The sequence below is a fragment of the Phyllobates terribilis genome, unplaced genomic scaffold (assembly GCF_046119375.1).
Source record: "Phyllobates terribilis strain yellow unplaced genomic scaffold, ASM4611937v1 Scaffold_2__4_contigs__length_985480577, whole genome shotgun sequence".
NCBI classification, from domain to species: Eukaryota; Metazoa; Chordata; class Amphibia; order Anura; family Dendrobatidae; genus Phyllobates; species Phyllobates terribilis.
This window is the reverse complement of record NW_027362762.1, coordinates 887,658,322-887,672,828: the sequence shown is the minus strand read 5'-3', so window position 1 is coordinate 887,672,828 and position 14,507 is coordinate 887,658,322. Positions and strand designations below refer to the sequence as shown.

General features: G+C 46.8%; 1 protein-coding gene across 3 annotated transcripts in view; it reads left to right on the top strand.

The window, feature by feature from the left end:
* Window positions 1-14,507, top strand: part of LOC141253043 (uncharacterized) — a 160,458-nt gene that overhangs the window by 121,455 nt on the left and 24,496 nt on the right. For all 3 annotated transcript variants that reach the window (XM_073670805.1, XM_073670807.1, XM_073670804.1), the window contains 2 exons: window positions 7,669-7,785; window positions 9,941-10,057. In XM_073670805.1, coding sequence (XP_073526906.1) covers window positions 7,669-7,785; window positions 9,941-10,057 — 234 coding nt within the window. The remainder of the gene's footprint in view (window positions 1-7,668; window positions 7,786-9,940; window positions 10,058-14,507) is intronic.

Sequence of the window (14,507 nt, the reverse complement as noted above, 5' to 3'; positions counted from 1 at the left end):
ACTCAAATACCTGATTGTAGCGACAACTTTAGTTTTTTATCAGGGCAGGAACAGGTTGGCTCTGAGGACGACGGGTGTGATAACACACAGGGTGATGATGACGATGTTGGAGATCCCACTTACTGTCAACCCACAGTCAGCCAGTCGATGAGGTCAGCAGAGGAGGTGGAGGAGGATGCTAGTGACGACGAGGTCAGGTTGCGCCTTCCTGGACAGGCGTAGTACTGGAAGCACGTCAACAACTGCATCCTCAAACACAACTCTGCCTCTGACCACAAGTAATGGTGGCTCTTCAGGTCGCATGGGTGCTAAGCCTTGCATAGCCTGGGCATTTTTTCAGATCGATAAAGATGACCCAACTCGTGTTATCTGTAACATTTGTCAGCAAAAGCTAAGTAGAGGCCAAAAAATACATAGTTTGAGTACTTCATGCATGAACCGACACATGGATATGAAGCTTAAGTTGCAGTGGGAAGCTCACTGTGCTACAATGCGGCCTAGCCGGCCGGGCCAACCACCGTCTGCCACATCTTGTGCATCCGCGGCCTCTTCATCCTCTGTGACTGGGGGGACAGCAGTTACACCTGTTTTGGGATGCAGACCTGCCACCTGTTTAGCCGCAACAGCCAGCGTTATTGGCAGGTCATCATTTTACTTGGAGGTGGAAACACCAGCTGGTGTTCAGCGCTGTCCGACATCGATAGCACCACCTTTGGATTAAGGCAACCTAACATGTCCGCCTGCATCTTCCTCACAGACTGGCAGTTTGCCGCGGACACCCTTCTAAACCCCGTCTAAGCACAACAGCCAGCCCTCGGTCCCTCAGATGTGGACAAGTAAAAGACCATTTCCTCTTAGCCATGAGAAAGCTAAGAGGTTGAATTTCACCATCTGCAAGCTCTTGGCTACAGAAATGCTTCCTTTCCGCCTGGTGGACACAGAGGATTTTCGAGCCCTTATGTCCGTCGCAGTGCCCCAGTACCAGATGCCCAGTCGGCACTACTTCTCAAAGAAAGGTGTGCCTGCGCTCCACCAGCATGTCGCACACAACATCACCGCTTCTTTGAGAAACTCTGTGTGACAGGGTGCATTTCACCACAGACACTTAGATGAGTAGGCATGGACAGGGGCGTTACATGTCGCTGACTGGGCACTGGGTAACTATGGTGACAGCAGGACAAGGGGCTGCTGTCCAAGTCTTGCCATCCCCACAAGTTGTGCGTCAGTCCTCTTTATCTCGAAGTTCCTCCACTGTTTCGGCCTCCTCAACCTCCTCTCGGTCCTCCACCTGCACCCAAAGCCTGTCTGGTCATGCCACAAGCTTTCTAACTGCACAGAAGGGATCCTGCACACCTCCTTACTATGCTGGCAGCAGGGCTCAATGTCATTAGGCGGTTTTTACTTTGAAATGTCTGGGAAATGTGAGTCACACAGCTGAGGAGTTGTGGTCAGCTCTGGAGAACCAGTTTCATGAATGGTTGTCTCCACTGGACCTGAAACCAGGGAAGGCCGTGTGCGACTATGCTGCAAACCTGGGTGCAGCCCTTCGCCGGGGCAATGTCACACACATGCCTTGTATGGCTCACGTGTTGAACCTGGTTGTCCAGCAATTTTTAGCCCACTATCCTGGACTAGATGGCCTTCTGCAGAGGGCACGGTCGCTGTGTGCTCACTTCCGCCGTTCGCATCCCGCAGCTCAGCGACTTACATCTCTACAGAAGTCGTTGGGCCTGCCACTTCACCTGCTAAAATGCTATGTGCCTACCCGGTGGAATTCAGCTCTGCACATGTTGCAGCGATTGTGGCAGCACCGACAAGCCCTGGTGCAATACGTTCTGACGTATAGCCTGGGCCAACGAGATCCAGAGGTGGGGCAAATCACGCTGGAGGAGTGGTCTCAGATCAGGGACCTATGCACCCTTCTGCACAGTATTGAAATGGCGACGAAGATGTTTAGTGCTGACGATGCCATTATCAGCATGACTATTCCGCTGATTTACATGCTGGAGCACAAGTTAAACAGAATTCGGAGTCAGGTGGTGGCACAAGAGGAGGTGGAGGAAGTAGAGGAGGAGGAGTTGTATGCGGAAGGGCTAACATCTGCAAGGTCCAGACGGTCGGCAGCACCAAGGCGGCAGGCATGTGAGGGTGGGGGAGATGGTTTTACCAGGGCGCATTGTAGCAGCCAAACTAGTGAGGAAGGTGCAGGAGCCCAGGAAGAAGTGGAGGACGAACTGATGGAAGACTCATCAGATGAGGGAGACCTTGATCACATTTCTGTTGTGCGAGGTTGGGAGGAGAGGGCAGAGGAAGGAAGCATGATTGTTACCTCGCCACCAACGCAACAGGGACTTGGTGCTCCTGGATGCGCAAGACACATGAGAGCCTTCTTGCTGCACTACCTGCAACATGACCCTCGAATTGTGAGAATTAGAAATAATCCTGACTACTGGGTTGCCACACTGTTAGATCCCCGGTACAAAAGTAAATTTGCAGAAATTATTCCTGCCATAGAAAGAGATGCACGCATGCAGGAGTATCAGCAGAGACTGTTGCAGAATCTTACATGTGCTTTTTCACAAAACACCAGTGGTGCACGTAGTGAATCTCACAGTTCCAACTTGCCAACAGTGGGACCGTCGAGTGTTCATCTCTTAAAACGTAAAAGAAACACAGTATCGGCTGGTAACATCAATTTTGCGGAATAATTTCACCACTTTTTTTAGCCCATCCTTTGCAAGGCCACAGGAGACAAGAAGTCTGACACATAGTCAACGTCTACAGACGATGGTACAGGAGTATCTCCAAGTAAACATTGAAGCCATGACTGTGTCACTGGACCCTTGCTCTTTTTGGGCTTCCAATCTGGATAAATGGCTGGAGCTCGCCACTTACGCCTTGGAGATCTTGTCATGCCCCGCAGCTAGCGTTCTGTCTGAACGTGTGTTCAGCGCTGCTGGTGGTGTGCTGACAGATAAGCGCACGCAGCTCTCAACTGATAATGTAGACAGACTCACGTTCATAAAGATGAACAAATCATGGATCCAAAATGACTTTTCTACTCCTGTGTCATCCTGGGGAGAGTAAAAGCTTGATGATTTGTTAAATTCACCTCACCAACCGTTTTAAGCTTTCAAATTACTATTCATGTTTATCTGTATCTTGGCTGGAAAATAATTTGGGCTTTGTAGCAGTTTGCAGTACTGATTCTATTAGGCCATCTATACTAAGCTCCACCAGCTTTCAAATTAATAATAATTTTTAGCTGCATCTAGCCCGGAAGATAGTTTTGGGGCTCCAAGATGCGCAAGACACATGAGTGCCTTCTTGCTGCACTACCTGCAACATGACCTTCAGATTGTCAGAATTCGAAATAATCCTGACTACTGGGTTGTCACACTCTTAGATCCCCCACACTCTTCGATCAACCTTTTCATTTTAATAAAGAACAAAAAATGGTCATTTTTGAAATTATAAGAATTAGCAGGTTATTAGAAACTGAAATCAAACAGTTTTCAACTCAAAACTTTATTCTAGGTGATGTTACATTTGCACATAGGACCCCTTTTTCGAAAGGAGCTTCTGAACTCTCTCGTCCATTGTATTTGTCAGGTTTTGGATGGTTTCTGCTTCAATTGTTTTTCATGAGGACAAAATACCCTCCCAGAGCTGTTGCTTAGATGTCAACTGCCTCCCGCCATCATAGACACTCCTTTTGATGATGCTCCAGAGGTTCTCAATGGGGTTGAGGTCAGGGGAGCATGGGGTCACACCATAAGTTTGTCCCCTTTTATGCCCATATCAGCCAGAGATGCAGATGTGTTATGTGCAGCATGAGATGGTGCATTATCATGCATGAAATTGATCTTGCTGCGGAATACACGGTTCTTCTTCTTGAACCATGGCAGGAAGTGCTGTTTGAGAAACTCCACATACATTATGGAGTTCATCTTTACCCCTTCAGGGATCCTAAAGGGGCCAAACAATCTCTTTCCCCATGATTCCAGCCCAAAACATTACTCCACCTCCTCCTTGTTGGCGCCGTAGCCGTGTTTGCATGGGGTGTCCATCAACCAGCTATCCTCTACTCCATCCATCTGGACCATCGAGCGTTGCACGGCACTCATCGGTGAACAAAACAGTTTTGAAATCAGTCTTCATGTATTGTTTGGCCCACTGGAGCCATTTCTGCTTGTGTGCAGTGGATAGAGGAGGTCGACAGGATGGCTTACGCACAGCTGCAAACCTCTGAAGGACTCTGCATCTTGTTGTTTGGGGGACGTTGGAGGCACCAGTAGCTTCAAAAACTTGTCTGCTGCTATGACAAGGCTTTTTTGCCGCTGCTCCTTTAACCTGACGTAATTGCCTGTAGGAAAGAGTCCTCAATTTTCCCTTATCAGCACGCACACGTGTGTACTGTGAATCAGCTACATACTTCTTGATTGTGCGATCATCAGGATGAAGTGTCTTGGCAATGTTGATTGTAGTCATGCCTTGACCTAAACACTCCACAATTTGTTGCTTCTCAGCAGCCAACACATCCTTTTTCTTTCCCATTTTGTCAGAAAATGTAGGCTGCTTAATAATGTGGGACAGCCTTCTTAAGTAGTCTTGCCTTTCATTGGACACACCTGTCAAACTTATTAGCAAAGGTGTCTGCAATTGCTTACAGTGATATAAAGAGCCCTGACACACATCACCATCAATGAGTTTAACTGACAAACAAACATATTCTTCCCTTATCACTCCTAAACCCTTTTTGCATAATAATTTGGAACACAGTGTACATGTGCTTTTCCACAAAACACCAGTGGTTCACGTAGTGAATCTTACAGTTCTAACTTGCCAACCATGGTCTGTATGGAGTTGTTCAATAAAGGTCCCAAAATTAAGATAACATAGACGGGAGAGGTCTCTATGAATACGAATTCCTATGTATTTGATACCCTGTGAGGGCCAGGCAAAGGGAAAGTTGGACTGGATGGAATCCTGTATGGATTTGGGGAGAGAGACATCGAGGGCCTTAGACTTCACTGCATTGATTTTAAAATTTGACCTTGTAAAAAAGTGATCTATTTCAGCCATATCAGCAGGGATGGATATATGTGATTGAGTGATATATACTAGGACATCATCAGCAAATGCAGAGCACTTGTACTCAGTGCCTCCCACCTCAATCCACCTAATATTGAGTTTATGGCGAATTGATGAGAGCAGATGCTCCGTCACTAGGATGTATAAGAGAGGGGACAGAGGACATCCCTGCCTTGTACCATTGGTAAATATGAAAGGTGATGAAAATGTTCCATTTATCTTCAGCCTAGGTGACGTATTGTGATACGAGGCCATGATTTTGGCTATAAAAGGGTCCCCTAGACCCCTACCCCAAGCTTTTTAAGAGACTAATATATGGCATGCCAGGAGACTCTATGGAATGCTTTCTCAGCATTCAACGAGAGTATCTAATTACAAATTTTTAATTGCATCTAGCCCAGGAAATACTTTGTGCCTAGTAGCAGTGTCTGCTAGTTAGCGGATTATCCCAGCTGTTAAGCAAGCTACACCACCTGTAATTTGGACACTTAATTTTTTCAAAGAAAATGGTTCGGGCCCCCGGGACACTCAGTGAAGAGCATAGGGGAGGCACCCCAAGGCATAGGGGCTGGGACTGGCGGTAGGACGCCTTGCGGTAGACCGCCAAGCTTGATCCTTATAAAAGCTTTTTAACTGCAGCAGTTTTAGCAGACGCTACTGGAGCTGGAATTACCGCAGCTGCTGGTATGAGACTTGCCCTTCAATAGATCCTTGTAAAAGGATTTAAAGTGTACTCATTCAAATTAGAGAGACAATTTAAATTAAAAAGATTAGACCTGCCTCCACCGCAGGGGGGCTCGTTTGACCCACCAGCGGACAGGCACCAGTATTGGGAGAGGAGGGCATGTCGGCTCCGCACTTTTTTGGTTTTATAAGGGCATGACATGCCTATATCTATGTCTCCCCCTCCTTTTACTCCTCCACCTCTTTTCTTTTCGCATGACTATATGTACTTGTCACTTTTCCATGTGTTAGTTGTGTCTTCTGAGCAGTTTGTCAGCTTTTGGACACCTTTGAAGGTGTTTTCTATGTGTTTCTATGTGTTTTTGTTTGCCTGCCATTGGTTTTAATGGTGTTCGAAGGTGTTCGTCGAACAGTTCGACGAACAGTTCGGCGAACATACGGGTGTTCGACGAACCGAACTCGAACACTACGGGGGTGGCTCAACACTAATCCTGGATGCAAGTCTGAGTGGTTGCATCATACCACCACTCAGCAATGCATCCAGATGTAGCTGAATTGGGCTCTTAGGGGGTACTCCTTTTACTAACGAGTAAAGGTTAAACAAAAAGCTGTGAGCTGTTATTAACAGCCCGGGAACCTTTATGGCTATTGGGCCCTTCCCAGAATATTAATATCAGCCCCCAGCTGTTGGCTTTCCCTCAGCTGGTTAGGAAAATGATAGAGGACCCCTTGCCATTTTTTAAAAAAATAATTTATCTAATACGTGCTAGACAAGACGGTGGTCGCTGATTACACCTATCATCAGACTCACCTGGTCTCGCTGATCGCAGGGACAAGGATGACAGTTGTAGTTAGTGCTATACATAGACCGCAGCCACTGGCTACAACTGTCACCAGACTCACCTGGTCTCGCTGATCGCACGGAGAGCAGGTGACAATGATGACAGTAGGATTCAGCACACGGCACCTGGGAACAGTGCTAAATGTATGGCGCTGGTACGTGTCACACTGATGACACATGGATGTGATCCGTGTGTCATCAGTGTGCAGGATGTTTTGCGGCCCATGCTGCTGGTAAAAAAAAATGGACATGTCAGCATTTTTGCCCACGGACACACGGTCCATGGAGACACACTGACATGTGCGCAGACGCATCGATTTGAAAGGGTCTACCAGTGTAATGGTATGTGCACACAATCAGTGTTCAGTGCGGATTGGACGCAGCGTAAGTCCAGATGTTACAGCATAATGGATGGGATTTATACAATCCCATGCCCACTATGCGTCTGCAACACACCAGCGGAAACTGAGATGTGGCGCGTCTTTCCAGACTGCAGCATGTCAATTTCTCCGGCGGGTCCGCATGCGGGTTTTCCCCATAGACCTAATCTCTAAAAAAGAGGCCGGCGCTCATTTGCATAATGAATGTAAGGTGGAGGTGGCTTCTCCGCAGCCTCGGGGCTGCAGCCGGCTCCAGATAGTCTGCACATACCCTAAGTGTCTCCGGTATGTGCGAAAACTCTCACCACACGTACCCGAGACACTGACGTGTGAAAGAGGCCTAAGAACTCTGGGTATATCATAACTGCTGCACCCAGTAAACTAAGTGAAACATCGTTACATTCATGGTCCCTTTTCCTTCATTATGCTGCTCTCAGATGAGGTGGTAAAAGACTGGTGACAGATTCCCTTTAACAATAACAATTATGGTAAGCTTACACAGGACAGAAATGCTGCAGGTTGCCAAGCTGACCTGTGAAACATTTGTGGCGCTAGAAGTACTATACTATTAATTTACAAATCATTGTCCAGTCTACTGTTATTGAAATATTGCCCAAATGATACAATGAATAAAACTGAAAAACATTTGATCTGTTTAAATACTCACAGGACATGCCATGTCATGAGTCTCGTTGCCCAGAAATGACAAAAAATTTTAATGGAGGTGACAATTCTTTTTCTGGAAGAGCCTCTGCCAAAAAAATGGAATCAATTTCACACTTTCAGGTGAGGTTTTACAGCTATTTAGTACAATATCTTGAACACAGCAACATTTTGTGTGATTTCATGTCTACTTTTTCTTTTAAAATGAACCCTGTCACCTGATTCATGCTGCCCATGTGCCATGTGTGACATGCAGAAGTAGTACTGTTGCTTTAAAAGCATTCAGCAACTATTAAAAGTATTTCTTGGACCGGCAAGGAGAGGAATGTACCATCCTCAGGAAAGTGTACTAAGTCCTGAGGCTCAGGAGTTCATACCAAGGAGTACAGATGAAGTCCAATTCAGATCTGATGATCGAACACCGGTCCCTGAAGAGACCGATCGATACTCAGGAGGAGCGGAATTACCAGATTGTGTGGAAACAGGTGACTCAGGAGAAGTACATGAACTAACAGAGGCAGCTCCAAGAGCAACTGAGGAAGCACGGGAAATGAGTGCTGCGGAAGAAACTCCTGTGACCGAAGAACTTATGGTATCTGAGGAACAACCCACCAGGAGGATGACGACTCGAGAAGTGAGGAGGCCCGTGATGCTGACGTGTGAGAACTTGGTGAACCGAGTCAAGTGCCAAGGACTGTCGACTGGAAACAGGTATCTCTGCCTGCGGACCGGTAAGCCCACTTGAGTGGTATTCACCACCGAGAGGCAGTATGGAAGATGTAGCCTACTGGAAAGACTTGTTTTTATGCTTTGATTTTTCTTAAAAGACTTTGTTGAAACAAAGAACTGTTAAAGGATAGATAGAGAGAGCTGGTTGAAGATGTACGAAAAGCTCCAGCTGAAGAGATGCTGATTGTTTTAATTGTGTTAATTGTTTATTTCTTACAGGTGTCCTACAAGAAAAAGGTCGTAAGATTAGGTTGTTATCAATGTTTATGAACGTTATACCAATTTGTCAATGCCAATTTGTATATTAAGCTATCCAACTTTCACCACTGTCTCAGAATTGGTCAGATTGACCAATTAAGACAAATGTTGAGGACGACATTCAAAAAGGAGGGATGAGTGTGACATGCAGAAGTAGTGCTTTTGCTTTAAAAGCATTCAGTAACTATTAGAAGTAACACAAGCATATGAGACAGGAAGTGTTGTGCTCCAGAAGCATCCAGCAACTAGAGGGGTTAACACAGTCACAGGAGACAGGGAAGGTTTTATCAGAGCCCCATGGGGATTGTGGGTAAGTTGTTTACTGTCTGGCTGGAGCCAAAGAGAAAGGTGGTGTGTGTGTTCTGCATCTGACAGGAGTACCCCTGCAAGTGAAAAGGACTCAAGTCAGGAGTGAAGCTAAGCACAGGTCAGGTAGAGTTCCTGAACTAGCAGTGCAGAGTATTGTCAAGCAGAAAGATAAGGACTGTAAGAAATGGTGTCACATGGATCATCTCCCTCAGCAAAGTGTAAGGGTATGTGCACGCGATCAGTGTTCAGTGTGGCTTGGACGCAGCGCAATTGCGCTGCGTGCAGTCCACAGTGGCCAGATGTTACAGCATAATGGATGGGATTTGTACAAATCACATGCCCACTATGCGTCTACAACACACCAGCGGAAACTGACATGCGGCGCATCTTTCCAGACCGCAGCTTGTCAATTTCTCTGGCGGGTCCGCATGCAGGTTTTCCCCATAGACCTAATCTCTATGGGGAAATTCTGCATGTGAGAAAAATAAAAAGAGGCCGGCGCTCATTTGCACAATGAGTGGAAGCCGGAGGCGACTTCTCCGCAGCCTCGGGGCCACAGCCGGCTCCAGATAGTCTGCACATACCCTAAGTGTCTCCGGTATGTGTGAAAACTCTCACCACACGTACCCGAGACACTGACGTGTGAAAGAGACCTAAGAACTCTGGGTATATCATAACTGCTGCACCCAGTAAACTAAGTGATACATCGTTACATTCATGGTCTCTTTTCCTTCATTATGCTGCTCTCAGATGAGGTGGCAAAAGACTGGTGACAGATTCCCTTTAACAATAACAATTATGGTAAGCTTACTCAGGACAGAAATGCTGCAGGTTGCGAAGCTGACCTGTGAAACATTTGTGGAGCTAGAAGTACTATATTGTTAATTTACAAATCATTGTCCAGTCTACTGTTATTGAAATATTGCCCAAATAATACAATGAATAAAACTGAAAAACATTTGATCTGTTTAAATACTCACAGGACATGCCAAGTCATGAGTCTCGTTGCCCAGAAATGACAAAAAATTTCAATGGAGGTGACAATTCTTTTTCTGGAAGAGCCTCTGCCAAAAAAATGGAATCAATTTCGCACTTTCAGGTGAGGTTTCACAGCTATTTAGTACAATATCTTGAACACAGCAACATTTTGTGTGATTTCATGTCTACTTTTTCTTTTAAAATGAACCCTGTCACCTGATTCATGCTGCCCATGTGCCATGTGTGACATGCAGAAGTAGTGCTGTTGCTTTAAAAGCTTTCAGCAACTATTAAAAGTAACACAAGCACATGAGACAGGAAGTGTTGTGCTCCAGAAGCTTCCAGCAACTAGAGGGGTTAACACAGTCACAGGAGACAAGGAGGGTTTTATCAGAGCCCCAGGGGGATTGTGGGTAAGTTGTTTACTGTCTGGCAGGAGCCAAAGAGAAAGGTAGTGTGTGTGTTCTGCATCTAACAGAAGCGCCCCTGCAAGTGAAAAGGACTCAAGTCAGGAGTGAAGCTAAGCACAGGTCAGGTACAGTTCCTGAACTAGCAGTGCAGAGTATTGTCAAGCAAAAAGATAAGGACTGTAAGAAATGGTGTGACAGGGATCTTCTCCCTCAGCAAACCCTTCCCTCCTGCATCTCAATGTGCTGTAAAGAATGCTGTGTTCATTAATGTGCCTTTGCATTAGAACTGTGCTGTCCTGTACTACTGGGAAAACTATGAACTGCTGTGCTGCTAAGGAAACTGTACTGTTTGTCACTGGAGCCTGTTACTGATAAGACTTAACTTAAACTGGCTGTGTGGCTTCTTATTAAATGCTACTTTCTACCGTTTATGTGGACTCTTGTCAAGTGTGTCTTGTCAGCAAGTGAAACAACCTATGTGTCTGAGCCTGAGAGTCAATACCCCTGTGTGCCTGAGAGAAGCTGCAGCACATGGTCTATGGTTACCTTGAGTAATGGTTCCCCCAGGATTCCAAAGAATTCATGTAACCTGTCTCACCCCTATCTGAACCTAGCGGTGTGCGTGTAACACATGGGCAGCATGAATCACATCCTGGCTGCATGATTGCTTTTTGGCCTCTCTTTGTCTAAAATAATCCAGTGTTTCATAGAAATTATACTTTAAAGATGTGGCTGGGGACAATAGCCTTAGATGAAACTAGTCCGGACTTGCCTGGGCTTTTCCCAGTGCCACAGCAGGTGATTGATAGGTTTATTGCACAGTGAGAGACCTGTGATTCATCACTGGAGCAGCACTGGGAGAAGCCGTATGTACGCAGCCATATGCGCTTGTCTCCAGATCTTAAAGATCTTCCTGAACTGTCCAATTTCCGTTTCTCGATTTAATTTTTCCAACTTCATTGAAATTGCAAAATAAACTCACAATTTTGAAATTTTGGGGGGAATTGTTTTAATGGAGTATATTGTTTCGTAAAAATTATCTGGTATCATGATTGTTCAGGTGAATAAAATGATGGTCGATTCCAAACTTGTCAAGGGTTTTTTTACTTTGATAATAGGGAAAAGAATGTAAATTTATAAAAAAGATTTTTTTTGTATTGTATCGCTATTTTCCAATATCTGAAACATTTTCTTTTTTTGGTTGATGGAGTTGTGAGAGGGTTAATCTATTGCAGGTCAAGCTGACATTTTTATTGATACCATTTTGGGATAGATATGACATATGATCGCTTCTTACTGCATTTTTAACATTGAAGAGACCAAAGAAACAAAATTTTTGTCTATTTGAATATTTTCTCTTTCCAAAGTATACCGATTGCATAATTAATTTAATATTTTGATAGATCGAACTTTTATGGACACTTTGTTACAACATATTTGTATTTTTTAATATCTTTATTTTTAATGTGGGAATATAGGATTGATTCAAATGTTTATATATTTTCAATATTTTTCAAAACTTTTTTTACAGCATTTATTTAGTCCCCTTAAGGGACTCAAACCTACGATTCCTCACTACTACTCTTCAAGTGTAATGCACACGCCCGGACTGACTGGCGTGTGCGTGTTTAGTAGTTCGACTGGGCCATGAACGGGAGAGTGCCTGGAGGGGCGTAACTAAGTATCTGCCCGATCTGACCAAGGTCGCACGATGGCATACGACGCCAGTGCACCAGGGAGGAACCGAGCAGAGGGACCAGGGTCTACTCCAGGTCAGACTCCGGACACGGCTGTTGAACCACACCAGGGAATACAGGAACTGGAAGGTTAGGCTGGCACACAGACTGGGGGTTATAGGCAGACACGGCTGGTAAGCAGACCGGTGGATGCTGGCAAGCACGACTGGTATGCAGGCAGGGAGGTGCAGGCAGGTACGGCCGGAATGCAGGCAGGTGGATGCTGGTAAGCATGACAGGTTGGAGCACAGAGTGGATAGGACCCAGTACAGACTGGGACTCAGGAACAGAACCGCAGATGCGGTAGACAAACACGGCAGAGTGAGACCGCCCGGAGCGGCGGGCAAGAGCAGAGCGAGACTGCCTGAGTAGTGAGCAAGGGGTCAGAGCAGAGTGAGACTGCCGGAGCAGTGAGCAAAGGGTCAGAGCAGAGCGAGACTGCCGAAGCAGTGAGCAAGGCAGAGCAGAGCGGGAACCGCAAGAGTGGTGAGCAAGGCAGAACAGAGCGGGAACAGCAAGAACGGTGAGCAAGGCAGAGCAGAGCGGAAACCGCAAGAGCGGTGAGCAAGGCAGAACAGAGCGGAAACTGCAAGAGCGGTGAGCAAGGCAGAGCAGAGCGGAAACTGCAGGAGCGGTGAGCAAGGCAGGGCAGGGGGACAGGGCTCTGTTCACACGGAACAGACTGGAAGGGAAAGGCAGAACCAGATACACGCTAGATACTTGCAATGAGGTAACGAGTGGACTATAAACTCACAAACGGAAGTACAGCGACAACGAGTAGGAGATAGGAGCAGGTTCAGACTCTGCAGAAAAAGGGAATGTACGGACATAGAGAAAAACAGGAAGCAAGTTAGGAGACAGTTCAGACAGGAACTGTTACTGCAACAAAATACAGGAACGAGCCAAGGTAAAGCCAAGTGCTGGTTCAGACAATGCAGGAGAAAGAGAAGGTATGGACATAGAGAGAAACAAGAAGCAGGTTTAGGAGACAGTTCAGACAGGAACTGTACTGAGACAAATACAGGAGCGAGTATGGGTATGCGGCCCCCAGAAGGCGAGACGAACAGGCAAAGAGCGTGTTCACACAGGCCTCGAAATACAGCCTCCAGGAAAGGCAGCTGGCAAGAGTGCACAGACAGGACTCTGTTCAGACACGGGAACTGATACCACAAGGCAGGAAACATAGACAGGACCTGGCATGTCAGCGACCAGAAGCCAACTGACAGAACAAGATGCTCATGCAAGGATTCCAGGGAGGAGCTGGCTTAAATACCAGGTGACAGACAGCAATAGGCTGAGGACGCATCAGGGGTGTGTCTGCAGCAGCTACAAGAAACAGGAAGTTCGGCGGGCGTCACCCTAAACAGACAGAGCAAAGCAGACAACATGAAAAGAAGCCAAAGTGGTAGTCAGGACTGGAGATCAAGTGCGCGCTCTTGCACAGTGGGAGATGGACCAGGTCCCTCTTCTTCAGGCCTGCCAGAATCTTCCGCAGGGCATTCGAGGGCCAATCCTTCACTTCAAGGAGATTACTTCTACTGTTCACAGAAAAAACTGGTCTCATCTGGGTAGCTAGGATGCTACCTATCCAGCCATCCTCAGCATCAGACGAAACGAGTGGAGTACCAGGAACAGAACACAAGGAAGTCTCTCTCCACATATTTTCAGGTGGCACCCCAAAGGGTACAGGAGACGACTGGAAGTCCTCCGCCGGGTTGGAGGGGGGCAGAGACTCGGGGGTAACCTCTGCTTCGGAGAACACTAGGTCGGACTCACAGGACGAAGTGGCCAAGGCATCAGATACAGAGTATAGGAAAGTCTCTGTCCATTCGCTACCAGGTAGCACCCCGAAGGGTTTAGGAGACAACTGGAGGTCCTCCGCCTGGTCGGAGGGGTGTAGAGACTCGGGGGTAACCTCTGCTTCGGAGTACACTAGGTCGGACTCACTGGACGAAGCGGGCGAGGTATCAGGTGCAGAGTATAGGAAAGTCTCTGTCCATTCGCTACCAGATAGCACCCCGAAGGGTTCAGGAGACAACTGGAGATCCTCCGCCTGATCGGAGGGGTGTAGAGACTCGGGGGTAACCTCTGCTTCGGAGTACACTAGGTCGGACTCACTGGACGAAGCGGGCGAGGTATCAGGTGCAGAGTATAGGAAAGTCTCTGTCCATTCGCTATCAGGTAGCACCCTGAAGGGTTCAGGAGACAACTGGAGATCCTCCGCCTGATCGGAGGGGTGTAGAGACTCGGGGGTAACCTCTAGTGTTGAGCCACCCCCGTAGTGTTCGAGTTCGGTTCGGTTCGTCGAACACCCGTGTGTTCGCCGAACTGTTCGTCGAACTGTTCGTCGAACACCTTCGAACACCGTTAAAACCAATGGCAGGCAAACAAAAACACATAGAAACACATAGAAAACACCTTCAAA